At 40.4% G+C, this 26474-nt stretch overlaps 4 protein-coding genes, 1 long non-coding RNA gene and 1 pseudogene across 6 annotated transcripts; 3 read left to right on the top strand and 3 right to left on the bottom strand.

The window, feature by feature from the left end:
• Nucleotides 1-2658: 2658 nt before the first annotated feature.
• Nucleotides 2659-6662, top strand: LOC102715612 (rust resistance kinase Lr10-like). Its single transcript, XM_006643613.3, has 3 exons — nt 2659-3508; nt 5005-5028; nt 5252-6662. Exons 1-3 carry the CDS (start codon nt 2659-2661, stop codon nt 6322-6324), a joined length of 1947 nt encoding a protein of 648 aa, XP_006643676.1. The 3' UTR covers nt 6325-6662.
• Nucleotides 6663-8845: 2183 nt separating this feature from the next.
• On the bottom strand, nt 8846-12306 carry LOC102720658 (rust resistance kinase Lr10-like). Its single transcript, XM_006645380.3, has 5 exons — nt 11745-12306; nt 11594-11654; nt 10458-11456; nt 10138-10307; nt 8846-10011 (listed from the first exon to the last, which is right to left on the bottom strand). Exons 3-5 carry the CDS (start codon nt 11210-11212, stop codon nt 8894-8896), a joined length of 2043 nt encoding a protein of 680 aa, XP_006645443.1. The 5' UTR covers nt 11213-11456; nt 11594-11654; nt 11745-12306; the 3' UTR covers nt 8846-8893.
• Nucleotides 12052-15401, top strand: LOC102720932 (rust resistance kinase Lr10-like). The gene is made up of 3 exons (XM_040521443.1): nt 12052-12763; nt 14077-14100; nt 14244-15401. Exons 1-3 carry the CDS (start codon nt 12052-12054, stop codon nt 15311-15313), a joined length of 1806 nt encoding a protein of 601 aa, XP_040377377.1. The 3' UTR covers nt 15314-15401.
• On the bottom strand, nt 14623-15999 carry LOC107305597. Its single transcript, XR_001551816.2, has 3 exons — nt 15661-15999; nt 15401-15584; nt 14623-14711 (listed from the first exon to the last, which is right to left on the bottom strand). It is a non-coding gene; the product is annotated as an uncharacterized LOC107305597 (long non-coding RNA).
• An 807-nt stretch (nt 16000-16806) lies between these two features.
• LOC102721220 (rust resistance kinase Lr10-like) lies at nt 16807-19722 on the bottom strand. 2 transcript variants are annotated; one of them, XM_040524200.1, is made up of 4 exons: nt 19594-19722; nt 18920-19074; nt 18081-18104; nt 16807-17956 (listed from the first exon to the last, which is right to left on the bottom strand). In XM_040524200.1, the coding sequence occupies exons 1-4, from the start codon at nt 19665-19667 to the stop codon at nt 16884-16886; spliced, it is 1326 nt and encodes a 441-aa protein (XP_040380134.1). In that variant the 5' UTR covers nt 19668-19722; the 3' UTR covers nt 16807-16883. The 2 variants fall into 2 exon arrangements, with proteins under 2 accessions (XP_040380134.1, XP_006645444.2); XM_006645381.3 differs by having other exon boundaries at nt 18920-19722.
• LOC102715887 lies at nt 19681-22542 on the top strand (annotated as a pseudogene).
• The last annotated feature ends 3932 nt before the right edge of the window (nt 22543-26474 follow it).

The raw sequence follows: 26474 nt of genomic DNA on the forward strand, positions 1-26474 counted from the left end.
ATAAATTATAAAATATCAAATAATCTTTCATATTTTCTTAAAAGAAGAACAACCATGTATCGCTGATTTTGATCCAGTTTCACTATTTACCAGTAATTTCGTTCGGTTCTAAGGTATACCGGCGAAAAGGAAACGATGTGTTCCGGAGATGACCACAGGAGAAAGGATGGCTAGCGTCGTCATGGCATCTGCTACCACACCTACGAGCAGGGTGATTAGAGCATATTTACGAATAAAAAATAGTTTATAAATAAAACTTTTAGATATATTTTTAACGATATAAAAGCCAAGACTATAAAATAAGAGCAATTTTACCATTCTTAAATAGGTATTAGGAGGTACCATTGTTTTCTATTTAAAATTTGGTACCTTAGATGCTAAAAGATACTAAATTTTATATAGACTCAAAGAATGAGAAAAATGCTCACAAAATAAAGTAGAGCAATTTTACCATCCTTAAGAAGGTATTATGAGGTACTACTGTTTTCTATATAAAATTTGGTATCTCTTGATATAGAAGGTACTAAATTTTACATAGAAAACAATGATACCTCATGGTGCTTCATTAAGGATGAAAAAAATACTCAATAAAGTAGGATAAAGAAATCCAAAGTTGTTTTATAAGTATAAACAGAAATAAAAAGATGGTTGCATACACTTACAGACCCAATATGATCTACTCCCTCCATGCCAGAAAACTTTTACAACAGATCTCTGCATCTACGTTTTAATAAGATTTCTAATGCAAATTAGCCATATCTATAAATAATCAAGTTACCATCAATTATTACTCTAGATGTCTAGTTTCATCATTTTCACTTCTGTTTATACGTATAAACCAAAATTTAAATTTAAAGTTGATTTTAAGTATTTTCATCGTTATTTATTTTTTTTAGCCTGTGTTTTTAGGTCTTTAAGGACACATATATAAATGTTTTATTATCAAATTATTTTCTGTTTGTATTTTCTCTTAAACAGACAAACAAATGACGTTATTTTAGAAAGGGTGGAGGCACTCCGGAAGCTGTGGTAGGCGAGGAAGCACCGGAAAAAAAATCAAGCGCGTGTTGCAACTATATGACCCCACCTTTATAATCAAAGTGCTAAAACGACACTTTTGACCCGGCTTGTTTTGAACGGTAGAATTGAATGACCAGATTTGTGAGACTGGGAAAGTATATGTGAGACTGGGAAAGTATACGTTACGGGTTAGGACATGTGCAGTGCTGACACGTAGGGCCCACAACTCAGCATGTAGTGCTGCACATGCATTACTCCCATTTGATACGTTAGAGCATTCACAATGCATGCTCTACTTCCATTTATTACTCATCTATTTATTATATTTTATTAATATAGCAGTATAGTTATTAAAGAGAGAAAGAAAAACCAACAAGTCGTTTCTTGATAAGGAACGGAGTCCATGTTCCATTCGAGGCAGAAGAAACCAGCGTTGGGGAGGACAACATGGTTTCTATGCCATAACTAATCATTTAGCTTTATGCTACACTTTATCTATAAAAACTATTATAAAAAACTTTGTATTGAGGAGCATGGTTTCTTGTTGTGAAGTTTTGAGGTATGAGGTATAGAAACTATGATAAGAGTCTGCGTTGGGAGTGCTCGGATCCTACGCATAGTACCTGCGACGTTCGCTGAGGGTTAGCTAGCTAGCTACTCATTTGTGTCCATATATGAAGTTCAACAAACAACTGCATGTCCATTATATATTTGTTACCTGTTATAATATATCACCACGTCTAATCTGAAGCCTAGAAATTATCATAATAATCTAAGAAACAGGTCTTAACTCTTAAGTACTAGATCGTTATAAGCCTAGATTTCAACTGTTGAGTTTAAATGAGAGTCAATGCAAGAGTTTTGGAAATTTACAATCGTTAGGTAGTAGAAACGGACATGTTAATTCATTGCAAACTCAGATTCGATTTGCCTGTTAGTTCCAAAAAAATATCGTATAGAATCTTTGAACATTTAAATAAAGTATTAAATATACATAAACATTAAAACTAGCTAAACTAGCTATACAGTTATATAGGAAAAATCGTGAGACGAATCTGTTGAGCCTAATTAGGACGTGATTAGCCATAAGTGCTACAATACCCAATATATGTTAATGACAGATTAATTAGACTTAAAAAATCCGTCTCACAGTTTCCAGACAAAATCTGAAATTTGTTTTATAATTAGACTACGTTTAATACTTCAAATATGTGTCCAAAAATTCAATGTGATGTTTTTGTAAAAAAAATTTACAAACTAAACAAGGAATTTGATGCGATGTTTTTGCAAAGAGCAATTTTCTCATCCTTGAGTAAATACCGTGAGGTTTACTGTTTTCTATATAAAATTAATTTAGTACCTTAGGTAAGCAGTGGTGGTACGTTTTCAAGGATGGAAAAAAAAACTCTTTTACAAAATTAGACTACTTTTAATATTTCAAAAGTTCTGTAATTAAACCTAACCATTCGTGAATTATGCGACCATGTCCCGCATCGAATTCGTGCGATCAAGGGAAAACAAAAACAGTAAAGCAGCACAGGACTGGACGGCGTCTTCCAGCCCAGATCAAGGCAATCCCCTTGCATATATTGTTGCTTACAACGAAGCACACGGCTGTCCGCCTTCGCTTGATGTAACATGTCCGGAAGTTGCTTGCAGTGCAGAGAGATCCAGATGAGTGGTAGCAGTAAACTCCTCGCCATATCTCTAGTGCTCGCTCTTCTCAGCCATGGCACTTGCACCTACAACAAGCCCGGCTGGGATGATGATTGTCCAGCGTCCCGGTGCAGCAAGGATGGACCAGAGATCCGGTTCCCTCACCGGCTTGAATCCAGCAACACATCATCAGCATGCGGCGCTTCATGCGCGAGGCTAGCATGCTCTGGCCAAGACACCATCCTACATCACCCATTTCTGGGGCCTTGCAAGGTCACCTCCAAAGATTACAAGAAGGCCGTCATGAAGATCATCCCGCTCCAATTCACCATGTCTCCATGCCCTCTTCCGAAGCCCGTCTTCGACAGTTTACCGCCTTATGGCATTTACAGCTGTGACTTATACAGTAGGGTTCCTGCAAAAATAGTACAGTGTTCAGAAGAGTTTATACCAAGTGATACCTCTCCAATCCCACTCGAATATGACCCGTTCCAGAATGCTGCCGAAAATATTGTCGGCCCAATAAACTGCCTTAGCGACAAAGGACACTTCTCATATTTGGTGAGTGCTCGGCTATACATGTATTTGCTTCCATTGGACTGCAGGATCGTCTCCAGAGGTTACATTCCAATACCCGGTCGGGAGAACATTGGACGGCCAACATTCAAGGAAATTACAGAAAAATTCATCAACTTCGCCGACACGACTATTGCCAGTTGGTTGTCCTATGGAGGAGTTATCTACAACTGCACAACGTGTGAACGACACAAGCAACGCTGTGCATTCAGTTTACAAAGGAATCAAACATTCTGCATAAGCCATGGCCATCATGGTAACATTGCTAACTGCAAAATCATGATCTGATCTTAACACCCCAGTTTTATATCCTGAACTAGTTTTCTACTTCCTTACTATGATTCAGGCATTCAGCAATGCAATACTAGCGCACTGCTCTCAGTTCATATGCTGCAAAACTATTTTTGAAGGCTAGTAACCTGCAACTAGAAACCATTTGGGGAACTAGCTAGCTTCATCACACGTTTGAGTCATTATTCCTTCCGCAACTCTAGTGAAATGATGATCGAATTATTGTTTTTTTTCAACTAGCAGCAGTTGGACAATATATATGATATTAAAGATCATAAATCTGGAACTTCTCAGAGATATTTGCAAGTACATAAAACACTAGAGCACTGCTAAAAGGTCTTGAAAGCAAAATACTTAAACAATGAAATAAAATTGAAAAATACAAAAGTTATTTAGAATAACTAATACTAGTGTTTAATGTTTTCATGAGAAGTATGGTAATACAATGTTGTTTTACGCACGGAAGATTGCACAAGTGATAAAAGGCCTGAATCTTTTCTACTCCCTCCGTCTCAAAATATAGCTACTCTTAGGTGAAAAATTGTTTCAAAATACAACTACAACTCCACCTGCCTCCTCATCTTAACCAATCATAACCTTCCTTCATTTAATTTCTTCATCTAAGTTGTCATCTCAACCATCACAACCATTTTTCACCTCAACCTTAATCCCTAAAACAAAGGCATAAGTAGTTATATTTGAGGTGTTTTTTTTCTACAAACATAAGCAGACAGATTTTATATTATATGTAACAGTTCCATACACTATTGATAAGCATTTTCATGATAAATCACCAAAAAACACAATTTGGATAGCAAAAAGAAAAAGCAAATCCTCCATCAACATATTTAGCTCGGCATCCTCACAAAGCACAAAAACTAAAAGAAATTCAAGTTGCTAGAGTTGATATTGGCTATGAACTTATTGAGGCTGCCACTAGAAGAACTCCTTACATCTGTGCCTCTAGAAGTACAAAGTAACTCGAATTTGTAAACAATTGAGACTACAAGGGAATGCTTGACTACGACAAGATATAACTTAAATTTTGGTTTCTTACCTGATATAACAGGGGCTGCAGTTAGATCTTTTGTTGCTTTTGATGATAGATCAGTAGACACAGGAGGTGATATGTGGAAGCCTTTCTATAAGTTAGCACGTAATCCACCTCAACTCATCCTAATCATCCTTATCTGGCATGAGAAAATACCAGAGTTAGCACACAGAACTGGCTTATGATAATACTGCAAAAGAAGATGCAAGGAAAAATTCGCTACTGAAAATATATTGAATCATAGTGCAGTTGTTCCTTAATTGAGAGCTAAAACTCTATCATATCCCACCAGGGCCATGTTCCACTGACACATAGTGTAACTATGTTGGATTGCACCGCTTTTTTCAAGAAGTAATTATCCATTATCTGTTAAACCACCAATCAGATCTTATTTTCTTTCATACTTGCAGGTTCAAGTGTCAAAGTCATTTCAGGTAATGCAGTAATTCCAACCTACCATTTTATTCAAAAGAGAAAAGAAACAATGGTATCAATACATATAAATTCTTATTGCTGGCTGTTCTGGGTCTTCTAACTCAACATTCTTCTGCTAAAAAAAGACAACCTGCTCTTACAGTACCCACAATCAGTTGTTCACTAGGTCATGACTTTTGATCCTAATGGAACGTGCTAATTTCCCCTTCTCTGTTTATTCAGCAACTTCATCAGTGGCTGCATTTGTTGTTCTTTCATTCATCATGGCCACGGCGCTCTATCTCTCACTGAAGTCAAAGTATGATGAAGATGTACATTTGAAGGTTGAAATGTTCCTCAGGACATATGGCACATTGAAACCCACAAGGTACAGTTTCTCTGATGTCAAGAAGATAACGAGACGCTTCAAGGAACAATTAGGTCAGGGTGGGTTTGGAAGTGTATACAAAGGAGAACTACCGAACGGAGTGCCCGTGGCAGTTAAAATGATAGAACACTGTACAGGGGAGGGAGAAGAATTCATCAATGAAGTAGCAACCATTGGACAAATTCATCATATAAACATTGTCCGCCTTTTGGGCTTCTGCTCTGATGGAACAAGACAAATTCTTATCTATGAATTCATGCCAAATGAATCATTGGAGAAATACATATTCTTGCATGACCCTGATACTTCTCAAGAATCCCTAGCACCAAACAAGATGTTAGAGATTGCCTTAGGCATTGCCCGAGGAATGGAATACCTGCATCAAGGATGCAACCAGCGCATCCTCCATTTTGATATCAAGCCTCATAATATCTTGCTGGACTATAACTTCAATCCGAAGATTTCAGACTTTGGTCTCGCAAAGCTGTGTGCAAGGGACCAAAGCATCGTTACCTTGACAAAAGCAAGAGGCACAATGGGCTACATCGCACCAGAGCTATATTCTAGGAACTTTGGGGAGATATCTTACAAGTCAGATGTATACAGTTTCGGCATGCTTGTGTTAGAAATGGTGAGTGGAAGGAGGAACTCAGACCCAAGTATTGAGAACCAGAATGAGGCCTACTTTCCAGAATTGATCCATGAGAAAGTAATTACTGGGCAGGATCTTGTATTTGGTAGGGAAATGACAGAAGAAGAGAGACTGAAGGTTAGACAGATGGCCCTTGTGGCACTGTGGTGTATTCAGTGGAACCCAAGAAACCGTCCCTCAATGACAAAGGTTGTAAACATGCTAACTGGAAGGTTGCAGAATATCCAGGTGCCCCCTAAGCCATTTGTTTCCTATGAAAGTCATCATGTGCCATAAATCATGGAGAGCACACCAAGAAGGTTAGGTAAAGTTCTGGGAGTTATAGTTAATCAGATTGTTGCATAATAATGCCTAGAGATTGAATAATATGTATGCTGATTCTTCCATTGAATTAACCACCTGAAGTATGCGTCATCACTCTTTACCATGTAACACAACTAATAAGAAACACATTACTCGTACAATTACCTTGTTCAGTTGTTTCCAGGATGTATTTCCACCAACTACAGTGTACATTACTCCTTGCTGTACTATATTCAGTAAGGTGTCCTCCCTGTCCTGATCATTGTATCTAGTGGCAATCATGCAAGGCAATTGAATTATGTGTAGTTGTTTCCGTGCAGCACAAATAAATAATATCAAAGTAAGATATTGGTTGTTTGTTGGTCAATGCCAGCTGCAGAGTAGGCTAAGATTCATGTCGTGAACTTCCAAGTAGGCCACCATTCATGTCCTGAATTCCTCATTGAAATCAATTATTCTCAAGCCGACAGGTTTGTCGACTAGTGATTGGATCAGATGGCGCTATTAAATTTAAGATAAATATGTACCGATGGTGAAAAGAAACTTGCATGCACTATGTTGCTGGAATTTATTTTATTAATATTTATTTATAAAAATAAACCATCTTAAAACATATTTCCAAAATCTGCACTGTTTGTCCACGCTATCTCTGCTGGTGTGGCAATATACCTCTGTCAGGCCATAATATGTTGGCATTGCAGTGTTTTTGGTCACCTCGATCTCGCTGTTTGTGGCAAGACAATGCTACCACTCTATCGGAACTGGCGTAGCAGTGTTGTCTTATCACGTCGGCGAGACTAGTGTGGCAAGACGGTACAGATTTTGAAAATAGGTTTTGAAATAGTTTGTTTATAAGAATAAATATAAAAAATGAGTATTTAATAAAAAATCATACTACTGTGGCCCACAGGTCATACGCACCTCCTCAGCTTCTTGTTACGCACACTGGACGACACACGTATTTACAATTTTCTTGCTATTTACACGCATGAACAAAGAGAGCAAAGGTAGGTAGTAATGAAAAAACTGAAGGTGAACGGTAGGTGCAGAATCTGCACATTGCATAGAAGTAATAATAGGTCTGAGACTGCCTTGAAGTGAATGAACACAAAATACTGGAGGTTCACTGCATTTATCTTTTTTAATAAAAGATCATTACATCATTTTTCAGATTCACATTGATTTTTTGTAAATGAGGTATATTTACCTACGCTTTACCCAAATACTTTAGTTTTTTTGATACGGTAACGAATTAATTTGGTATATATCAGTGTTGCTCGGTTGGCTAGTTTGGCCGTCGTGCATGTAGCCCACCCAGATTTGATCATAAGTGATTGTAAAACCTGGTTGTCCCACCAGTGGCTATGTACATCTGGTGGATGTAGAGGACGGGTCTATCCAATTTAAAAGAACAAATAATTTGGTATTTTCTGACATAAAACTGTATGGAGAAATTGTGCACTGATTTTTGTAAAAAGCGAACTATTTAGTATAAAAAATCCTGCATCTAAACATATACACGGGCTATATAAAACGTGTGGGCCAATCGGTGCACTGATTTGCTAGTAAGATTAAGAACTGAGTAGGGCACAGATCATATTGTGAATTTATTTATTTCTGAAAGAAATACATCATGAATTTCCTCACTGAAGTAACAAGTCATCCTAGCTTGGTCACCCATTCAAAGAGTCAGAAACAGACTGTCTGTCGGATGGAAATCTCACAACAAACAGGCTGGGGTTACAAATTTGCAATGTGAACAGATGGATGGAGCATTGATTCGACAAGTGAGTAATTATATATAAACATAAAATTCAGCAAAAGAGATAGCAAAGCAAACGGATTACCCTCAAACCACCACCGGAGGAGATCTCGCCCCAGGTTCTGGTAGACCCAGGGTAGCAGGCGTACCCTGCGGCTATCGGAGTGGCATCTGCCGCTCGGGTGGCACAACGCCGAGGGGAGAAGGCAACGCGTATCCCCATCAGGCAGCGCGCATTGATGGAGTGCCGAGGAAGCGGCGGCGGATCGCCGGCGATGGCGGGGACGGCGAGGCGTTGGCTTTGGCTGCAGAGCAGGAGGAGGAAGAGGGGAAACTTTTTTTTTTCCCTTCCGTGCAATTTGCAACCAGAAAGTTCGGCCTGCTGCTAATTAATGGGCCTTCATTTGGGCCGGAGAACGAAAGCCCGCGGGAGTCTCGTTTCATTTTTGTCCAGGAAAGCAACACGTAAACACCGAGGAATAATATTCTCGATTTCTCCTAATTCAACTCACGACATTTATAGTGCAATAACTAAAACGATGCATATATAATTAATAAGTTATCACATATGATAAAAAATAATACGACAATCGAGTAAATGAAGAAAGTGAAGAAAACTATATCTTAAATAAGAAATGATGTCTACCCAACACCAATGATATGATAAGAGATAAATAATATCATATTCATATGTGAATTAATAGTATTTATATTATAAGTGTAGTGTTTAATAGTAGCTTTTTAAATAAAAATATAGAAATCATAAATAGTATCTTTGTATTAGGATTGCTCGTCGTCGTCGTCCTCGGAGATTGCAGCCAGCTCTGTCCCGGAAGACAGATGGAACGTCTCCACAGCAGCGACGTGGTCATCGTCGCAGAAGAATGGCCTGGGAGGAACTTGCAGACGATCAACACCACCTTCAAGCATCTCTATCACCTCGCTCATCGTCGGCCGGTCGCAAGGACTGATCTGTATGCACCAGAGTCCGACGACGCAGAGCTTCTTCTCCAGCTCATGCATATCGGCAGCAGCAGCAGTGATCTCACCCGTTTCTTGTCGGGTCAGCTGACGGTACACTCGTGATGGATAGTATGCCTGGCTTGAATTCTCTGCATTTGGATCAGCATTCTTTCTTCCCCCAGCCATCTCCAGCAGTAGCATCCCGAAGCTGTAAACGTCGGACTTGCTCGATATGACACCAAAACTCCGAGAGATCATCTCAGGAGCTATGTAGCCCACCGTCCCTCTTGCTGCACTCACTGGGATAAAACTCTCGTCCCTCGGGTATAGCTTTGCAAGACCAAAATCAGCAACTTTTGGGACAAAGTTGGCGTCCAGAAGGATGTTGTGCGGTTTGATGTCGAAGTGCAGGATCTGCATGTCACACCCTTGATGTAGGTAATTGATTCCTCTGGCAATGCCCAAGGCGATTTCATTCAGCTTATCCCAGGAGAAACTCTTCTCGGACGAGAAGATGTACTTGTCAAGCGAGCCCCGAGGCATATACTCGTAGACCAGCGCTCTTCTCATTTCTTCAGAGCAGAACCCCACGAGTCGCACCACGTTGACATGGTGGATCCTGCCAATGGTGGAGACCTCGCTAATGAACTCTTCTCCTTTACAGCTGGAGTCAACCTTCAGCATCTTGACGGCAACATGGATATCACCCGGGAGTAACACACCTTTGTAGACGAAGCCATATCCTCCTTGGCCAAGGTTGTCTCTAAAATGACTTGTGATGGCAGCAATGTCCGTGTAGGTGTATCTCGTTGGGGTCAGCATTTGTTGCATTCGCAGAAACTTCTCGACCACATCAACTTTCATCCTTATTATTTTCCAGTACATGTAGATAAGGAATGTCAGCACCAGCAGCATCACCAGAATGAACCTGCATACTACTCCACAAACAGGTTCATGCCCGCTGTAGCGACCAAGTTTATGAATGGATAGAGCATCACCAAACTCTAATCCAGTAAAAAAGGAAAATATAACTCAAATTTTGGTATGTGATTGTCACGTACCAAAAATGCCCCGTACAATCGAGAAAGCTTGTGTCAGTGGCACTGACATCAGGAGCACAAGTAAAGGATGTGGAAGTTGAGTTGCATGACGCCCGCATATCGAAACGTAGGACTTGATATTAACAAAAATGTTGAAGGGCCGAGATCTTGTTGGTTTTCCACTGCTGTCGCTGCAAGATCACGGTCTCATGCATGAGCCATGGCACAGCAAAGAAAATTTCCAAGATAACATTATTTGGCATTGGTGAACTTCAGTATCAAGAATGTACAGGGAAGACAAAACAAAAGTGTTCAGTCTTAAGTCAAGTAAATTGACTCACCTGATCAAGCCCCTAAGGCAGTCGAAGAATCTCCCGGACTTGAAAGGAAATCGAACAGCGAATCCTTCCCTCATGGATGTGACAACATCTTCATAACTTACATCCTCCAGTGTGGCAGCCGCAGTAGCAGTGCGCCAATTCTCCAGACCACCCACAGCTAGAGGAGTCATTGCCAGGTATCCACACGAAGGCTCTAGGTATTCAGCGAAATAGGATCCCCGGCCAGTTATTACATAGACGAAAGAAGAGTCGCTGCTCCGGCAAGCCACAGGCCTGTACATGACATTGCTGCTGTGCATTTCCCGTGAGCATTTCACGAAGGTAGCAAACCATTCTACATCAGGAGCCAACTGGACTTGGACACTGCGGTGTGAATCTTCTCCAAGCCTGTATTTTTCAACGTAAGGAGGCCGGTTCCACCGAGGAAGAGGGCAATTGTTAGCTGAATCCAAGCTTGCATCGACCACCCAGAAGTACAGATCACTGTAGTTGATCTCAGTCACCAAGTATGTTGCCTTGTTGATATGAATTGTAGCGTTGCTGTCTGAACAGGCCAGCTCGTATGATGGAACACCACAGTAGGAGGGGTCGCCTCGCCGGCGGAACGGGTATGACACGTTGTTAAGACGGCCGCAGGAGAAATCTGGGCATCTGTGTTGCCCTTGGACGTGATCTGGTACAAGAACTGCAAGCACAGAGAAGGCAACCATGGCATGCAGGGCAGCAGAACGACGAAATGCACCAGCCATAACCATGGTAGCTTGCTTCACAGCAAGGACTGCCCATGAAAAGTTGCAAAACGAGCTTATCACAATAGAGAGGAGCCTGCTGTCCGAGCTAGTTAGCAATATGCTTGGCCCACGTGTCAGTGACTTTCAATATAAGGATAATACTACAGAGGATCTCAATTGAAAATGGACATGGATTGGTAACATTTACATGGCTGAGAGCAGAGGCAGCGATGGCATTGACTGATTCGGGGAAGGAAACAATTGGGGCCTGGATAGGACAAAAGAGAGCATGTCTCCAGCCTCAATCCACTAGAGCATTAGTAAAGCTTTACAAAACTCTTTGGGATTCAATTCATGTGGTCCGGTAAATTTGGACAGAGCAAATTAAACTAGAATAATGAGTACCTCATCCAGAATTCCAGAGTGAAGACGAGATGCACATTTGGATTCAAGGCAGTCCCATTATCTGTCACAAAGTTGTTAGAAAGATCAGTGTGTGGAATAAAGTTCTTTGAAAACTCTTCTACAATTGGATATGGATTTTGAGTAACCTAACTTTGAAGAACTTCACAATATCTTTACTACACGGGGCTGTGCTGCAGAGGGTGATTTACAACAGCTTCTAGCCACTGCCAGCAAATTCACAGTTTAAGTGTGGCTTCATTTTCTGATGATACAGTTACACTAAGAAAAACTACATCATGGGACCACACAACTTCCACTATACTTTGGGATCCCTCCTCCACAAGCAGGCTGCTATCATGAGTTCATGACAAGCACAGTATGAATACCCAGTAAATTCCATTATAGTTACATTCAAGGCCTTCTCCTTGTGCCTCCAATCTTCAAGAATAGTAAGAAACATGGTTAAACTTCTTGTTGTGGTGCTTCTGCTATCTCTTCTCATCTATGCAGCCACAGCATGGGATGCTGAGGGCTTCTTCAACTTCAAGAGTTGTTCACCAAATCGGTGCAGCAAACATGGACCAGAGGTCCGGTTCCCACTCCGCCTTTCATTACAATCTCCGTCATGTGGCACACCTCTCCTGGAGTTATCCTGTTCTGGACAGGACATCATCCTGTATCACCAAGTTCTAGGCTCCTGCAAGGTGACTGAAATATCTTACAAGAATGCTTCCATGACTGTCATTCCACTTGTAGATTCCACACCTCATTGCCCGCTTCAGAAGCTCATATTGGCAAATTTATCAACTGATGCATACAAACCTCAAACACTGGGAGCTGCAAGCTTAGTAAGTTGTTCAACAGATTCCATACCAAGAAATAACCATGGTATAGTCGGCCCAATATCTTGTTTCAGTAACAACGGAAGCCAGTGGTATTTGGTACATCCATATGCATCCATGTCTGTTCTTCAGCCAGACTGCACAGTTGTTTGTAAAGGCATACATTCACCCTCAACTTACAAGGAAACAGAAGATGGAGTCATTGGTGTCAGTAAGTTGGTATTCACTTGGGACTCCAGTAACATAACCAGAGATTGCCAAAAATGTGAAAATGAAGGCAGACATTGTGGTTTCAGCTCACGAAAGGGGCGGGCGTTCTGCCATTATGGTATTTCCTCTTTCTGAAATCTCAGATCAACAGTATGACTAGCTTTGCCTTGTTAGGGAACCCTACGGTATTTAACTTTTCATTCCCTTAGTCTGAACTTTGTAAATTTTAATATTTAATACCTTAAACTGTTCAAAAGATTTCCATGCGTATGGTTGTTCTATTTCTTTTACACACACACACACACAAGGCTTTTCAAAGGATTTGAAACTTATAATGCAAATGTTGCCCCTCAGATTCAGGAGATGTTGTTCCTCAGAATTGTTATATAACCAATTAACAGTCACTGAATTGTTTTGAAATTCTTAAAAATAAAAAATACCATAAATCTACAAGGTGGCCTAGATCAAAATGACTTTCACTTTAGGCTTGGAGCATAGTCCTCCCTTAGTAACTAAAGAGGATTGCAACCCTTTGGGCCACCTTTAGATGTTCTGTTATATGCCAAGTTTAAAAAAAGAAAGAAAACAGTAATTTACTTACCAATAACTGCTAAGCCTTGCGTTGGCTCCATGCATTCCAGCCATAGTATGACAGAAACCAGACCTACATTCTTAACATTGATACTATATGCACTACTCTAGCTTACCACTAGAACCAAGGGATGGACATGCTCTCAGAAGTGAGATGGGTGTTCTGGTTAAGAAAGCAACAAAATCTTCAGCATGAATATGTTTGCTCTAGTTCTATGTCACTGGTCTTTATCCATCATGAAACACTGTTTGGTGCCCACAGAAACCAGCATCCCCATTTGTCTACTGAAATTTTAACCAGTAGTGTATCCATTCTTCAAAACCAGAAATAGCATATACTGTTATAACTGAGATCAGGTATGCATAAACCTAAAAGGAACGCATATCCATTTTCTAGACAGGTTAGGATCCTTTTTGGAACAGAATTATTTTTTGAGCAATTTTAAAACTATATAGCCCTTTGTTCTATGCTGTCCTTCACCAGCTATGCTTCCTAGTAGGATGAAACTACTACAGAATTGAACCATATTAAAAGTGTTTTTCTAGCAAAATCTTATAGATTATTGTCGTATAGGATTCAACATGACATGGCATCATACTCCTACGTTTATCTATTTCTGTGGTATTTAGCATACCATGTTCCAACAATGCCCTTAAAAGAATATATTTCCAATTAAAAAAAATATTGCATACTACTTGATATTTGAGATATATAGTGAATTAAGATGGCAGGAACAATGTCATTTCATAACCAGTTACAGCTGATGAAACAATTGATAAATTTTAGATTACTTTTAGAAACATTTTTTATTTTCTAATTCTCCTCTTTCTTAATTGCAGGTTCATATGTCATAACCATCGCAGGTAATGCTATGATTAAATATTTCTTTTATGCATATATTATTGTTGCTATCAAATTCTTATATCCGCTTAATACCATAAGATGGATTACATTATTTATTTTTGACTGGATGCAGCCTGACAAGTTCCCTTTTGTTTTCTACCAGCACCATCTGTAGCCATCATTGTAGTTCTTTTGCTCATAGTGGCCACTGCACTCTATCTTTTCCTGAAGCCGCAGTATGACGAAGAGGTGCATTTGAAGGTCGAAATGTTCTTGAAAACGTATGGAACATCAAAACCCAAAAGGTATACTTTTTCTGAAGTTAGGAAAATTGCAAGGAGGTTCAAACATAAGTTAGGCCAGGGTGGTTTTGGCAGTGTATACAAGGGTGATCTACCAAATGGAGTGCCTGTGGCAGTTAAGATGCTAGAAAATTCTATTGGAGATGGCCAGGAATTCATCAATGAAGTTGCAACCATTGGGACAATCCACCATGCCAATGTGCTCCGCCTTTTGGGTTTTTGCTCAGAAGGAACAAGACGTGCTTTAATTTATGAATTCATGCCTAATGACTCATTGGACAAATATATATTCTCACAAGGTTCTGATGTGTCACGGGATTTCCTAGTACCTGCAAAAATGGTAGATATCGCTTTAGGAATTGCTAGAGGAATGGAATACCTACATCAAGGATGCAATCAGCGTATTCTCCATTTCGACATCAAGCCTCACAACATATTGCTAGATTACAGATTTAATCCAAAGATTTCAGACTTTGGACTTGCAAAGCTGTGTGCAAGGGATCAAAGCATTGTCACGTTGACTGCAGCAAGAGGCACAAAGGGCTATATTGCACCAGAATTATATTCTCGGAACTTTGGAGCCATATCATACAAGTCAGATGTTTATAGTTTCGGCATGCTGGTTATAGAAATGGTGAGTGGAAGGAGGAACCTGGATCCGAATATTGAGACCCAAGATGAGGTTTATTTCCCCGAATGGATTTATGAGAATTTATTCACTGGGCAGCACTTAACAATTGGTATGGAAATGACACAGGATGAAAAAGACAGAGTAAGACAACTGGCAATTGTGGCGCTATGGTGTGTTCAGTGGAACCCAAAAAATAGGCCTTCAACCACACAGGTGGTTAACATGCTAACAGGAAGGTTGCAGGATCTGCAGATGCCTCCTAAACCGTTTGTCTCTTCTACAAGCAATTCTATGCAGTAAAAGGACAGCCCACACATTCTTCCGTAAGATTCGAAGAACTAGCATGTACTTGCAATATTATGTTCAAAGAGAAGAAGTTGATAGTACCTTATTTGTATGTTCTGTAATTGCTTCGGTTTATCTACAGCATTCATATTACGTAGCAACACACACTGATCCATTCTTTCTCCATTAAGCTGTTATAAACTGCTTGAAAAATCCTTTCCACGATCCATTCATTGGTTAAACATCTTAAGGAGATATGTAATAGAATCCTGTAGGTCAGGCAATCCTACAGTAGAGTGGGTTTCAGTAGAGTGTAGTTTCGCAAAGACAGAAGAGAAGCAGAAGAAATACGTTCTTCTTACCTTCGTCAATGCCTACCGTGCAAGAGGGAGCCGGCGGGCGGCGTAAGGAAGGATCTGAAACCAATTAATCGCCGGCGCGTCGTGAAACCTCTCGGGGTGGCGGTGGCGCTCTAGCGACGGCGAGGCGTGGTGGCGGGGGAAGCAGCGGGGCGCCCCGGCCCCGCGTTGACGGCAGAGCGGCGGCAGGCTGAGGAACCGCACCCGCCAGCATGCTGGCCTGAAGGGCGTGCCTGAGCCCTGATGCCTCCTCCTCCAATGCTCCGGGAAGCGGCAGGCGGAGCGCCGCCGCCGCCGCCGCCGGAGTAAGGGGAGGAGGAGGATCTCGGGTAGGCCCAGATGAGACGAGGCCCTTTTGCTTTTGGCACCAAATAGAGGCCCATTAGTGGCCCATGAGCCTCTAAAACAATCCATACGCATCAACAGAAATATATTGGGCCGTCGTGCAGCCCAAATTAAGGTAACTCCACTGGTTTGGTGGGCTGAGGCCCGCATCCAACTTCCGACCCAACCAAATCAATCAGATTCGAAACGGGGCAGGGCAAACAGTTCGCCACTGCGCCTCTCGCCGTCGCCGGCGGCGCGCCGGCCGCGGTGGCGGCGTCCACTGGCCGAACCCGACGCTGGAATCACAGGCACATCCGCTATCTTCTCTGCCCGGTATGCGCTCCGCCTTCAGCGCGCGCCACCGGAGCACTATGCTACCATGCTCGCCGCCGTCCTGTGCGGCTCGACCGGATGCCACGCTGCCCTCCTCCTTGCCAGCCATCGATGAAGGTCCTTGCTTTATCTTTTTTTTCTCTCTTTTTCTTTTTTTGCGGGGTGTTTTTTTTTCTTTTTGGGTAAACTCAACTCAGACCCATCTATGTTTCAGTCCCATCCAGTTTATGAGCAAACATAAACTGGAATTTTGATCCACCGAATGGAATGCGAAGGTATTTTCAAACAAATTGCAAAGTTTCTACTGAAGGGGTTCGTTCGATGATGCAATGAACAGAATAAGGTAATTTTCGAGTTCTTGTCTATGGGCATAATAGTGCATATCCTATTCGTTGACAAATACTGTAAGTTCTTGGGATTACTGAATAATGTGTAGCATATCATTAAATATGATACAGAGAGTTTTACCATCTCAAGAGTGATGATGCTTCTATTGCAACAAATATATTGAGTTTATCTATCGCATTTATTCCTTTACTAAATTGTGGCAACATGTTCTGCGAGTCTTACAGCACAGGATGGTTATCAGCTGAGAAAAAGGGCTTAGGTGGCACCTGTAGATTCTGCAACCTCCCTGTTAGCATGTTCACCACCTTTGTCGTTGATGGCCGGTTCTTTGGGTTCCACTGAATGCACCATAGAGCCACAATGGCCAGCTGTCTTATCGTTTCTTTCTCTTCTTGTGTCATTTCCCTAGTGAGTGTCAAATCCTGTCCAGTGGTAACCTGTTCATAGATCCATTCTGGGAAATAAACCTCGTTTTGGACTTCAACGCTTGGGTCTGAGTTCCTCCTTCCGCTGACCATTTCTAACACCAGCATGCCGAAACTATAGACATCTGACTTGTAAGATATCTCTCCAAAGTTCCGTGAATATATCTCTGGTGCAATATAGCCCATTGTGCCTCTTGCTGCTGTCAGGGTAACGATGCTTTGGTCCCTTGCACACAGCCTTGCAAGGCCAAAGTCTGAAATCTTTGGGCTGAAGTTGTAGTCCAGCAAAATGTTGTTAGGCTTGATATCAAAGTGGAGGATACGCTGGTTACATCCTTGATGCAGGTACTCCATTCCTCGGGCAATGCCTAAGGCAATATCTAGCATCTTGTTTGGTACTAGGACTTCTCGAGAAGTATTAGAATCATGCAAGAATATATATTTCTCCAACGAATCGTTAGGCATGAACTCATAAATAAGTGCCCGCCTTGTTCCTTCAGAGCAAAAGCCAAGGAGGCGGACAATGTTTGCATGGTGGATTCTCCCTATAGTTGCAACCTCATTGATGAATTCATCTCCATCTCCTTTTGGATTTTCTAGCATCTTTACCGCCACAGGGACTCCATTTGGTAGCTCGCCTTTGTACACACTTCCAAATCCACCTTGTCCTAGTTTAACCTTGAACCGTCTTGCTATCTTCTTTACTTCAGAGAAACTATACCTTGTGGGTTTTGATGTGCCATACGTTTTAAGGAACATTTCTACCTTCAGATGTATCTCTTCATTATATCTTGTCCTCAGTGAAAGATAGAGTGCAGTACCCACCATTGATAATAGAACAACAAAAGCGGCAACGGATGATGTAGCTGATTATGCAGAGAATAAGAAATTAGTGCATTGCATTCTTTCTAGCCTAAAGGAATAGATAGCCTTTCTTATTTTTTGTTTTTTATTTCATTTGAATAAAGGAATATTTGGATTGAACAGTACCTGCAATTACTTTGATACGTGAACCTGCAAATACCAAACAAGAAAGTTTAGATTTGACGGATAGTTAAATTAGTAAAAAGGGAAAAATAGCTTATTGAGAAAGAAAAGGTAAAACCCAACATAAATAGTTATTTACAAGTGACTGCTATAGTGTATTAAGTGGAGACGGACCCAAGTGGGAGGATCAGCTATGTCTTTAACTATATGAGTATATTTGTAAACGAGAAATGATCCCTACATCTTGTTCAGAAAATATCATAAGCAACTTGCTGGTGCTAACTAAGACAGTATAATTATTAAGGTGGTTTGCAAAATTATGTATGTATCACAGCTTAGATTCATCTTAAACCTTTTTTAGCTAGGTTGGCCGAAGAGTAGGCCAACCAATTGTATCAATGTATTTAGGAGGAAAAACAAAGAGCAAATTACATACAAGGTTGTCACCCATCAAAACACCAAGCATCATCCAGTTTCAGATCTAGTTGTAGTATACGAGCAACTGAATTACTGACTTCTATACCGTCTGAGCTTGCAGTCTACGAACCTGCTGCTACAGAGAATTGGAATGTTATGTTCAGTAGCTTTATGCAGGTGCAGTCATGGCCATGCATATATTTTGAGTAACCACGTTTGGAATTAAGATGAACGGATAGTATAACTGATGCTCATAGGCTCTTGGAAATATTATTTTCTTAATCATCCGATACAATTACGAGTGTTTTGCTAGCTTTTTACAATTGGATAGTACCATTCATATGAGTGGATTGCGAACTGAAAACTATACTAAAACTTCCAGAAATCAAACAGAGATTGTGCCTGTCGTATAGAAAAAAAAATACCTCGACGCATGCAGAATGTTTGATTCCTTTGTGAGCTGAATGCACAGTGTCGGCCTTGCCCTTCACACTGCGAGCAATTGTTGGCTGCGTCATTTGCGTAGTATCTCCAATCGGCCGTCGTGTCGGAAAAACTAAGGATTCTTTCTGCACTTCCTCTGAATTTGTAGGTATCACCAGAGTAAAAATATGGTATCGGAATGCGGCCATCTGAGACGACCTCACACTCGATGGGAATAAGAAACGTGGGTACATCAAAAGCAACCAAATAAGAGAAGTGTGTTGCGTTGCTGAGGCAAGAGATTGGGCCAGCAATAGCACTGGCGGCAGCAACATCAGGGATTCTAGTTGGTGTCAACTCTGCTGAACAGCTTACTAAGACTGCAGAATCCCAATCGTATATGTCACAAGAGCTCCAGTTTGCATCGTGGTAATAATAAGCAGATTTGAGAGAAGGAAGTGGTACAGATTGTAGAAGAGGGCAGGAGGAGTTCAAGCCTCTGAGGGGGACGATGGTCAGGGTAGTATACTTGTAATCTATGGCGATCACCTTGTATGGGCTTCCAAGGCTGGAGTATTTGCTTTCTAGGATGGTGTCTTGGCCAGAGCATGATAGCTTCATGCATGGTACGCCGCAGGAGGACGGTGTATTGCTGGATTCAAGTTGGAAAGGGAACCTGATCTCCGGGCCATGGTCGCTGCACCGCGACGGCGGGCATGAGCTGAAGAAATCTTTGTCTTCCCACGCCATGGCCTGCAGATGAAGAGACGACACCAGCAGCAAGGCTCCTGCAACGAAAGCAGGTTGAGAGCTCATCTTGACTAGAGCCTGGAATAGTATTCGTCTCGTTTTTGTAGAGTGGATAGGTTGGTAGACCGACTGATATGATGGTGATGAAGAGGAACGCCTGAATATCCCAAGAATTTGTGTCTGGGAGACATACGTGTCTGTGCCTGGCCGGCTAGCCGTCCAACTTTGACTTCCTTGCTGCTGCCCGTCCACTGTTGACTAAGTGGAAGAAAGCAGAAAATGATAGCCATTCATCCGGGGAAGTGGAAGCTGCAGCCATGGCGAGCTCCATTGGTAGTACTGTTACCTACACCTTGCAGAAAGCTGTAGTGATCTCTTGTTTGCTTGGAGTTGCTGCAGCTGATGTTGGAGGAGGAGGGCAAGACCTTCAGTACTGTCCCCCTTCCTCCTGCGGTGATCTTGCCAACATATCCTACCCTTTCCGTCTTGAAAGTGATTCACGCGGGTGCGTTGCTACTCCTCATCCATGGTACAACCTCTCCTGTAGCAGGGGCAAGGCCACCATTCAGATCAACACAAGAACTTACTATGTCAGTAGCATCAACTACACCGATTCGTCCTTCTTGGTCGTCGATGCAACCATACAGGATGAATCAAACAATAGCTGCCCTCTTCCTCGCTCCGATCACCCTCCCAGAACTCGCTGGCCCTTGTCTCTGTTGGATGTTCCAACTGATTCTTATGGCTTTCTCGATTTGGATACTGCTTTTGACAGTGCTTGGGCATGCTTTGTGAATTGTTCCAAACCAATAGCAGATACTAGCCCACGGTACAGGCCCGTTTCTTGCCTACCTGCCAACAATTCCTTTGTTTATATCAACGAGTTCTCTAGTTGTACAGTTGGAGAGCTTCAATCTTCTTGTCGATATTTGTCCACGATTCCCTTTGATAGTCGGCATATATCAGACTTACAGCTACAAAATTCAAGTTATACTGATATCATTGCATTCATAAGGAAGGGATTTCGTGTTCGATTTCCACTTGATTATAATTTCCTGAATCATCACATAAGCACCACGGAATGCCTGAACAATTCATTAAGGTGAGTCTGCTTTTGTATATGTGTGTATGCTCATGCACGCGTGCCTGAACCCATTTACTCTCAAGTTGTTCTCCCCCCTTCATAATTACAACATCTTGTACAATGGTGTGATTTTCAGCTACTTTAAGGAGAATATATCTGGTGGAAGCATTCTGAATTTAATCCGTGCTATTTTCTGGAGTGAACTATATTTCACACGCTGCAGAGCTGCTGATCATGCCTACACAGCAAAGTTGATGTCACTTATGGTTATCATAGTATCTTCAATTGATACCATCAAGCTCTATTTTGGTACGCTGCAATATTATTTTTGAGCAATACACACCTATAAAGGCTGTAACATTGTCCTATACTCTCTGAGTGTCTTAAAAAGTTTATATATGTTTCTTGGTTTGTCTGCAAAGTTGTATGTAGGTTACTGTTGGGACCGCTCGTGGTATTCATCTTCCTTGCCCACAAGTACTGGAAAACAAGGATCACGATCGACGCAGTAGAGAAATTCCTCCGGATGCAGCAGATGATTGGTCCAATGAGGTACGCCTACACAGACATCATTGCAATTACATCCCATTTTCGAGACAAGCTGGGCCAAGGAGGATATGGCTCTGTATATAAAGGTGTGCTGCTCCCTGGCAATGTCCATATCGCCGTCAAGATGCTGACCAGTAGCTCCAGCTGCAACGGAGAAGAGTTCATTAGTGAGGTCTCAACCATTGGCAGAATTCACCATGTGAATGTGGTGCGTTTGGTTGGGTTCTGCTCAGAAGAAATGAGAAGAGCGCTCGTCTATGAGTACATGCCTCGAGGTTCGCTCGACAAGTACATCTTCTCATCAGAGAAGAGTTTCTCCTGGGATAAGCTGAATGAGATCGCTTTGGGCATTGCTAGAGGATCAACTACCTGCATCAGGGCTGTGAGATGCAGATTTTGCACTTTGACATCAAGCCACACAACATCCTTCTTGATGATAACTTTGTCCCAAAAGTTGCAGATTTCGGCCTTGCTAAGCTGTACCCAAGGGATAAGAGCTTTGTCCCAGTTAGCGCTGCACGAGGAACTGTGGGCTACATAGCTCCTGAGATGATCTCTAGAAGCTTCGGTGTCATATCAAGCAAATCTGATGTTTATAGCTTTGGGATGCTACTACTGGAGATGGCTGGAGGAAGAAGGAATGCAGATCCTAATGTGGCAAACTCAAGTCAAGCGTATTATCCATCACGGGTGTATAGGGAGCTGACTCGGCGAGAAACATGCGAAATCCCTGGCATTGTCGACATGCATGAGCTGGAGAGGAAGCTTTGCATTGTTGGACTATGGTGCATTCAGATGAGATCGTGTGATAGACCGACAATGAGTGAAGTGATAGAGATGCTTGAAGGTGGCAGCGATGAACTGCAAGTTCCTCCAAGGCCATTCTTCTGTGATGATGAGCAATTCCCTGGAGTGGATTCTTACCATCGATCGTCCGACCTGACGGCAATCTCTGAGGAACAAGAGGACGACGACGACGAAAGTATATGTCTGTTTCAGAGCTACCAGTAACTTAGTAGATATTCAAATGATGAAGCTTGTTTCATTGTTTGATGAGTGAAGTGATAGAGATGCCTGAAGGTGGTAGCGATGATCTGCAAGTGCCTCCAAGCCATTCTTCTGTGATGATGAGCAACTCCGAGGAGTGGATTCTTAGTTCTTACCATCTATCATCCGACCTGACTACGGTACCTTGCACTGGTAGTAGTGTAGAAAATTTAAATCTAATTATATATTTTTAATAAGCCTATTAAACATTTTGCTTAATACTTTTGTAATATATATTTATCATTTTATCTATTTAAACATGATATATGACATACAAATTTATCATAATGTTATATATTTTAGTTTAAGTTTTACTCCTATAAAATTTCTACCACACTTATTACTGGTGTAGTATAATAAAATGATCTAAAGTAACAAACGGCTCACAATTATTCGAGTGTATGTTAAAAATTATTTTTAAGGAAAAAGTGGACAAAACTAATTTTCAAGGGAAATTGAGGGAGTAACTTGTGCTAAAGTAATGTACAGTGGATTTTCTTTTTTAAAAAATAGTGCATACTTCACTGTCTCCCTCTCATCTGTGACTTATATAGTGTAATTATAATGTAACTAACATGTACTACCTCCGTTTAATATTGTAATCGTTTTATATTGTAAGTCGTTTTAGCTATGTCTAAATTTATTGATGGATGAATGTATATACTTTATATATGTGTCATGCTAGAAAGAGTTACACTGTGAAGGAAGTAGGTTTTATGTAAATAAAATAATATTCGTACTTGCATGGGTAAGGCTTGTGCATGGAACGCAAGGGTCTTCGCCTTGCAACCTGCCACGGGCCCACGGCCGCCAGCTCAGCACTGAGCACCCCCTTCACCAATCTCAATCTTAACCCTAACACTGAAAACCTAATCCATGGCTTCTCGATTTGAGTTTAGGGCCATGTTTGAAGAGTTTCCTCTAGCTATATTTTTTTTTATAAAAGTTGCTTCTGATAGAAACTACCCTAAACATCCACGACTTAGTTACAGATTTTGAAAAATAAACTAAGAATCCAGAAGCTGAAGAAACTGGATTTAGAAATTTTTCTAGATTCTCAAAAGCTGACTAACAAAAGCTATTTCTCAGAATCTAAAGCTTATCAAATAGGCCCTAGAGCTCGCCGGAGATCACCCAAATGCACTAGAGATGAGAGGAAACTGGAGTACGAATCTTAAAAGAAGACGTGATGTCAAGAATTCTTGTGATTTTCCTCTCAAAATCACTCGCTGTTGTGACGTATGCCTAGATAGGATTCGCCAGAAAAAGGGGCTGGTTCTGTCAAATTTTGATCCACACGATCTTGATCAAACAAACTCAGATTCATTTGCACAAAATCAATAGAAAATAATACAAAATAGAAAAAACAGGTCCTCATGTCTCATTAATTCGTAAATGTTAACAGGCCCAATTTTGACGCACAAACCCAACAAATATAGCCCAACAGCATCCCAACAAAAAAAAAACACCATGCTTGTTTGTTACCAGTGCCACACTCGCTAGCGTCTTCCGTGCTGCCACGTGAGGATGATACCAAGTTATACCAACTTCTGATTCATAATTTTATCTTAACGGAAATCCGTTCCGTAGTCGGCCTGAACACTGAAAAAAGGTACAAGGAAACCATCTGGAAGGGGAAAGACTGGCATCTTCAGTAAAACTGTCCAATCATGGATAATTCCAGACGGATTTGGGAGGAGTTGGGCTCTGTTTAGTTTTTTTTCAAAAACATCAGTTTTTTAGACATCTAAATAGAGCATTTAAACATAGATAAAATAAAAAACTAATTACATTGGTATGGGTGATATCGTGAGACGAATTTTTGAACCAAATTAGTTCATGATTAGCCATAAGTGTTACAGTAACTTATATATGCTAATGGTGGATTAATTAGGCTTAAAAGATTGTCTCGCGGTATCTAGACGAACCGTGAAATTCGGTTTTTCATTCGTGTCCGAAAACGTCTTACGACATCTGGTCAAACGACTGTCATTTGTTCTAAAAATTTTTACAAACTAAACGGGCCTTACATTGCTAAAAGAAAAAAAAGCATTCAACGGATTTTCTCTCCCAAAATTTTTGAACTTCTAACCGTCAAATTGTCTCGAGATTCATATAAATTGCTAAAAAAACATTCTCTTCTAGAAAATTTTGATTTCGTAGCTGCGAGAGGGATTAAAAGGATATGGTAAATAGTGGTAAAAAGTTAAAAATCTCCTGAAGTGACGCTAGCTGGTGAGTGGACATCTGTCTATTAACCATCCATCTGCGTGCAAGTTAAGTTTTGTCAAGTTACATGTGAGTTATATATTACTCACTCTGTCTTTTTTATTTACTATCATCACTTATTTAAAATATATATAATTATTAATTTTTTTATTTAATTTATAACAAAGAATTTTAAAATGATTTATAATTTTATATATTTATATACAATTTGAATAAGATGAGTCTGATGAGAGATCAAACGATCTAAGAGTTGACAACATCAAATAAAAAACAAAGAAAATATTTACTTACACTCTAATTACTAGAGTTATATTTGTTTACTTACACTCTAATTACTATAGTTATATTTGAAAGATTTTCGCTCAGAAAACCATCAAATGTTGTATAGCTACTCCCCAAAAAATATATTATCACAGATAGATTCTGAAGAATATGACGACCAAAGAAAATTTCAACTTCTGAAGAAATCCCGAGGCATGCAGCTAAGCAAATTATCATTGTTGCCTTCCAATATTATGATCAGTCCTCGCCGGAGAAAACAAGAGGGAAAAAAGGAAATGAAGAACAGTATTCTGCAGGCCCCACCGCGTGGACTCGTTCTTCACACCGAGCAAAAGTCAGCAAAAGAACATGAAAATGTTTTCATAACTCGGTCGAAATATTCACTCCTTTCTTAAATAACATGTAAATAGTTATTAAAAAATTTTAAAAACATTAACAAGACATACTTAATATATAGCAACAGGATTTCTTTTTATTTATTATTCTCTGGTTTGTTTATATTTAGATTCCATTGTCTAGAGATTTAGTCAATCTGGCGTTGCTCTTATGCGTGAACCTCAGACTGTAATAAGTGGCTGAAGTCAAAGCCAAATTATCCATTATTAAAAAAATAAACAAACATATAAATTTAAATACATCTTATATAAGTAGTAACAAAAATAAGAAATATAGAGCATACTAGTTTCGGTCAAGGTTTGAGGGTGACGTCCAGTCAAGGTCGTCGACCGAAGACAACAGTAATGGCTCAGTACTGAATTAAAATGGAGATGATAAACTACGTGCATGTTGCAAACTTTTGACTGTGTACAGTACACGCCAGGAAAAAAAAGAGAAAAAGGCTCGCGCGTGAATAAGCATTTCTGTGTGCAAAAGGACTAAATTTCTACACGGAAATTAACTTTAGCGGCCGTTCTCATTGTATGATATGTTAATCGCTAGTGACATTGGACATGAGTGGACTTGAGCAAGTCTACCCGTCTACGATGTCGATAATCAAGTCTGGATGGCCAGATTTTTCGAAGAGATAAGCTATTATGGCAGCGTTATTTTGTTTAGTCCCTTTTAAGTATAAGTTTCCTGAATCATTAAACAGTTGGTTTTTTTTAGGAAAAATGTCTCTATCTGGAAATTAATCATTTTACGTTTATACAGTATATTTTTAACTTAATATAGTTAAATTATCGCTTATATTATAAATAACTATAAAATATCAAATAATCTTTCGTGTTTTTTTAAAAGAAGAACACAACCATATGTCACTGATTTTGATCAATTTCATGATTTACCAGTAATTTCGTTCTGTTCTAAGGTATGCCGGCGAAAAGGAAAACCATGTGTTCCAGAGATATCGCAGGAGAAAGGATGGCAAATGTAACATCCTCGTCCAAGGCTTAATAAGATTTAATAGATACTCATACCAATAAGTTACAGAACTACAAAGTTAAGTGTACTTAGCCTGGAGCAATATTGGGAGTGCACAGAGTTGTTTGTGTGAGAAAAATCTTGATGTCCTAGAGCACGGGCTCGGCAAGCGTCATCATGGCATACACTTGTAGACCCAAAGTCCAGTCTAAATTTAATTTTAAAAAAAAATAATTTTTGGTTTATAATTATAA

The sequence above is a fragment of the Oryza brachyantha genome, chromosome 1 (assembly GCF_000231095.2).
Source record: "Oryza brachyantha chromosome 1, ObraRS2, whole genome shotgun sequence".
Lineage (NCBI taxonomy): Eukaryota > Viridiplantae > Streptophyta > Magnoliopsida > Poales > Poaceae > Oryza > Oryza brachyantha.

Excerpts from the sequence above, each read along its gene's own strand:
- LOC102721220 (XM_006645381.3), bottom strand. The coding sequence starts at position 19,667 with ATGGCGTGGGAAGACAAAGATTTCTTCAGCTCATGCCCGCCGTCGCGG. Across the intron at positions 18,105-18,919 it reads AACATTCTGCATGCGTCGAG|GTTCACGTATCAAAGTAATT; the intron begins GTATTTTTTTTT and ends TGGTATTTGCAG. Across the intron at positions 17,957-18,080 it reads ACGTATCAAAGTAATTGCAG|CTACATCATCCGTTGCCGCT; the intron begins GTACTGTTCAAT and ends CTGCATAATCAG.
- LOC102720658 (XM_006645380.3), bottom strand. The coding sequence starts at position 11,212 with ATGGTTATGGCTGGTGCATTTCGTCGTTCTGCTGCCCTGCATGCCATG. Across the intron at positions 10,308-10,457 it reads TGCCTTAGGGGCTTGATCAG|CGACAGCAGTGGAAAACCAA; the intron begins GTGAGTCAATTT and ends GTGATCTTGCAG. Across the intron at positions 10,012-10,137 it reads GATTGTACGGGGCATTTTTG|TATGCAGGTTCATTCTGGTG; the intron begins GTACGTGACAAT and ends TTTGTGGAGTAG.
- LOC102715612 (XM_006643613.3), top strand. The coding sequence starts at position 2,659 with ATGTCCGGAAGTTGCTTGCAGTGCAGAGAGATCCAGATGAGTGGTAGC. Across the intron at positions 3,509-5,004 it reads CATAAGCCATGGCCATCATG|GTTCAAGTGTCAAAGTCATT; the intron begins GTAACATTGCTA and ends TCATACTTGCAG. Across the intron at positions 5,029-5,251 it reads AAGTGTCAAAGTCATTTCAG|CAACTTCATCAGTGGCTGCA; the intron begins GTAATGCAGTAA and ends CTGTTTATTCAG.
- LOC102720932 (XM_040521443.1), top strand. The coding sequence starts at position 12,052 with ATGGTTAAACTTCTTGTTGTGGTGCTTCTGCTATCTCTTCTCATCTAT. Across the intron at positions 12,764-14,076 it reads GCGGGCGTTCTGCCATTATG|GTTCATATGTCATAACCATC; the intron begins GTATTTCCTCTT and ends TCTTAATTGCAG. Across the intron at positions 14,101-14,243 it reads ATATGTCATAACCATCGCAG|CACCATCTGTAGCCATCATT; the intron begins GTAATGCTATGA and ends GTTTTCTACCAG.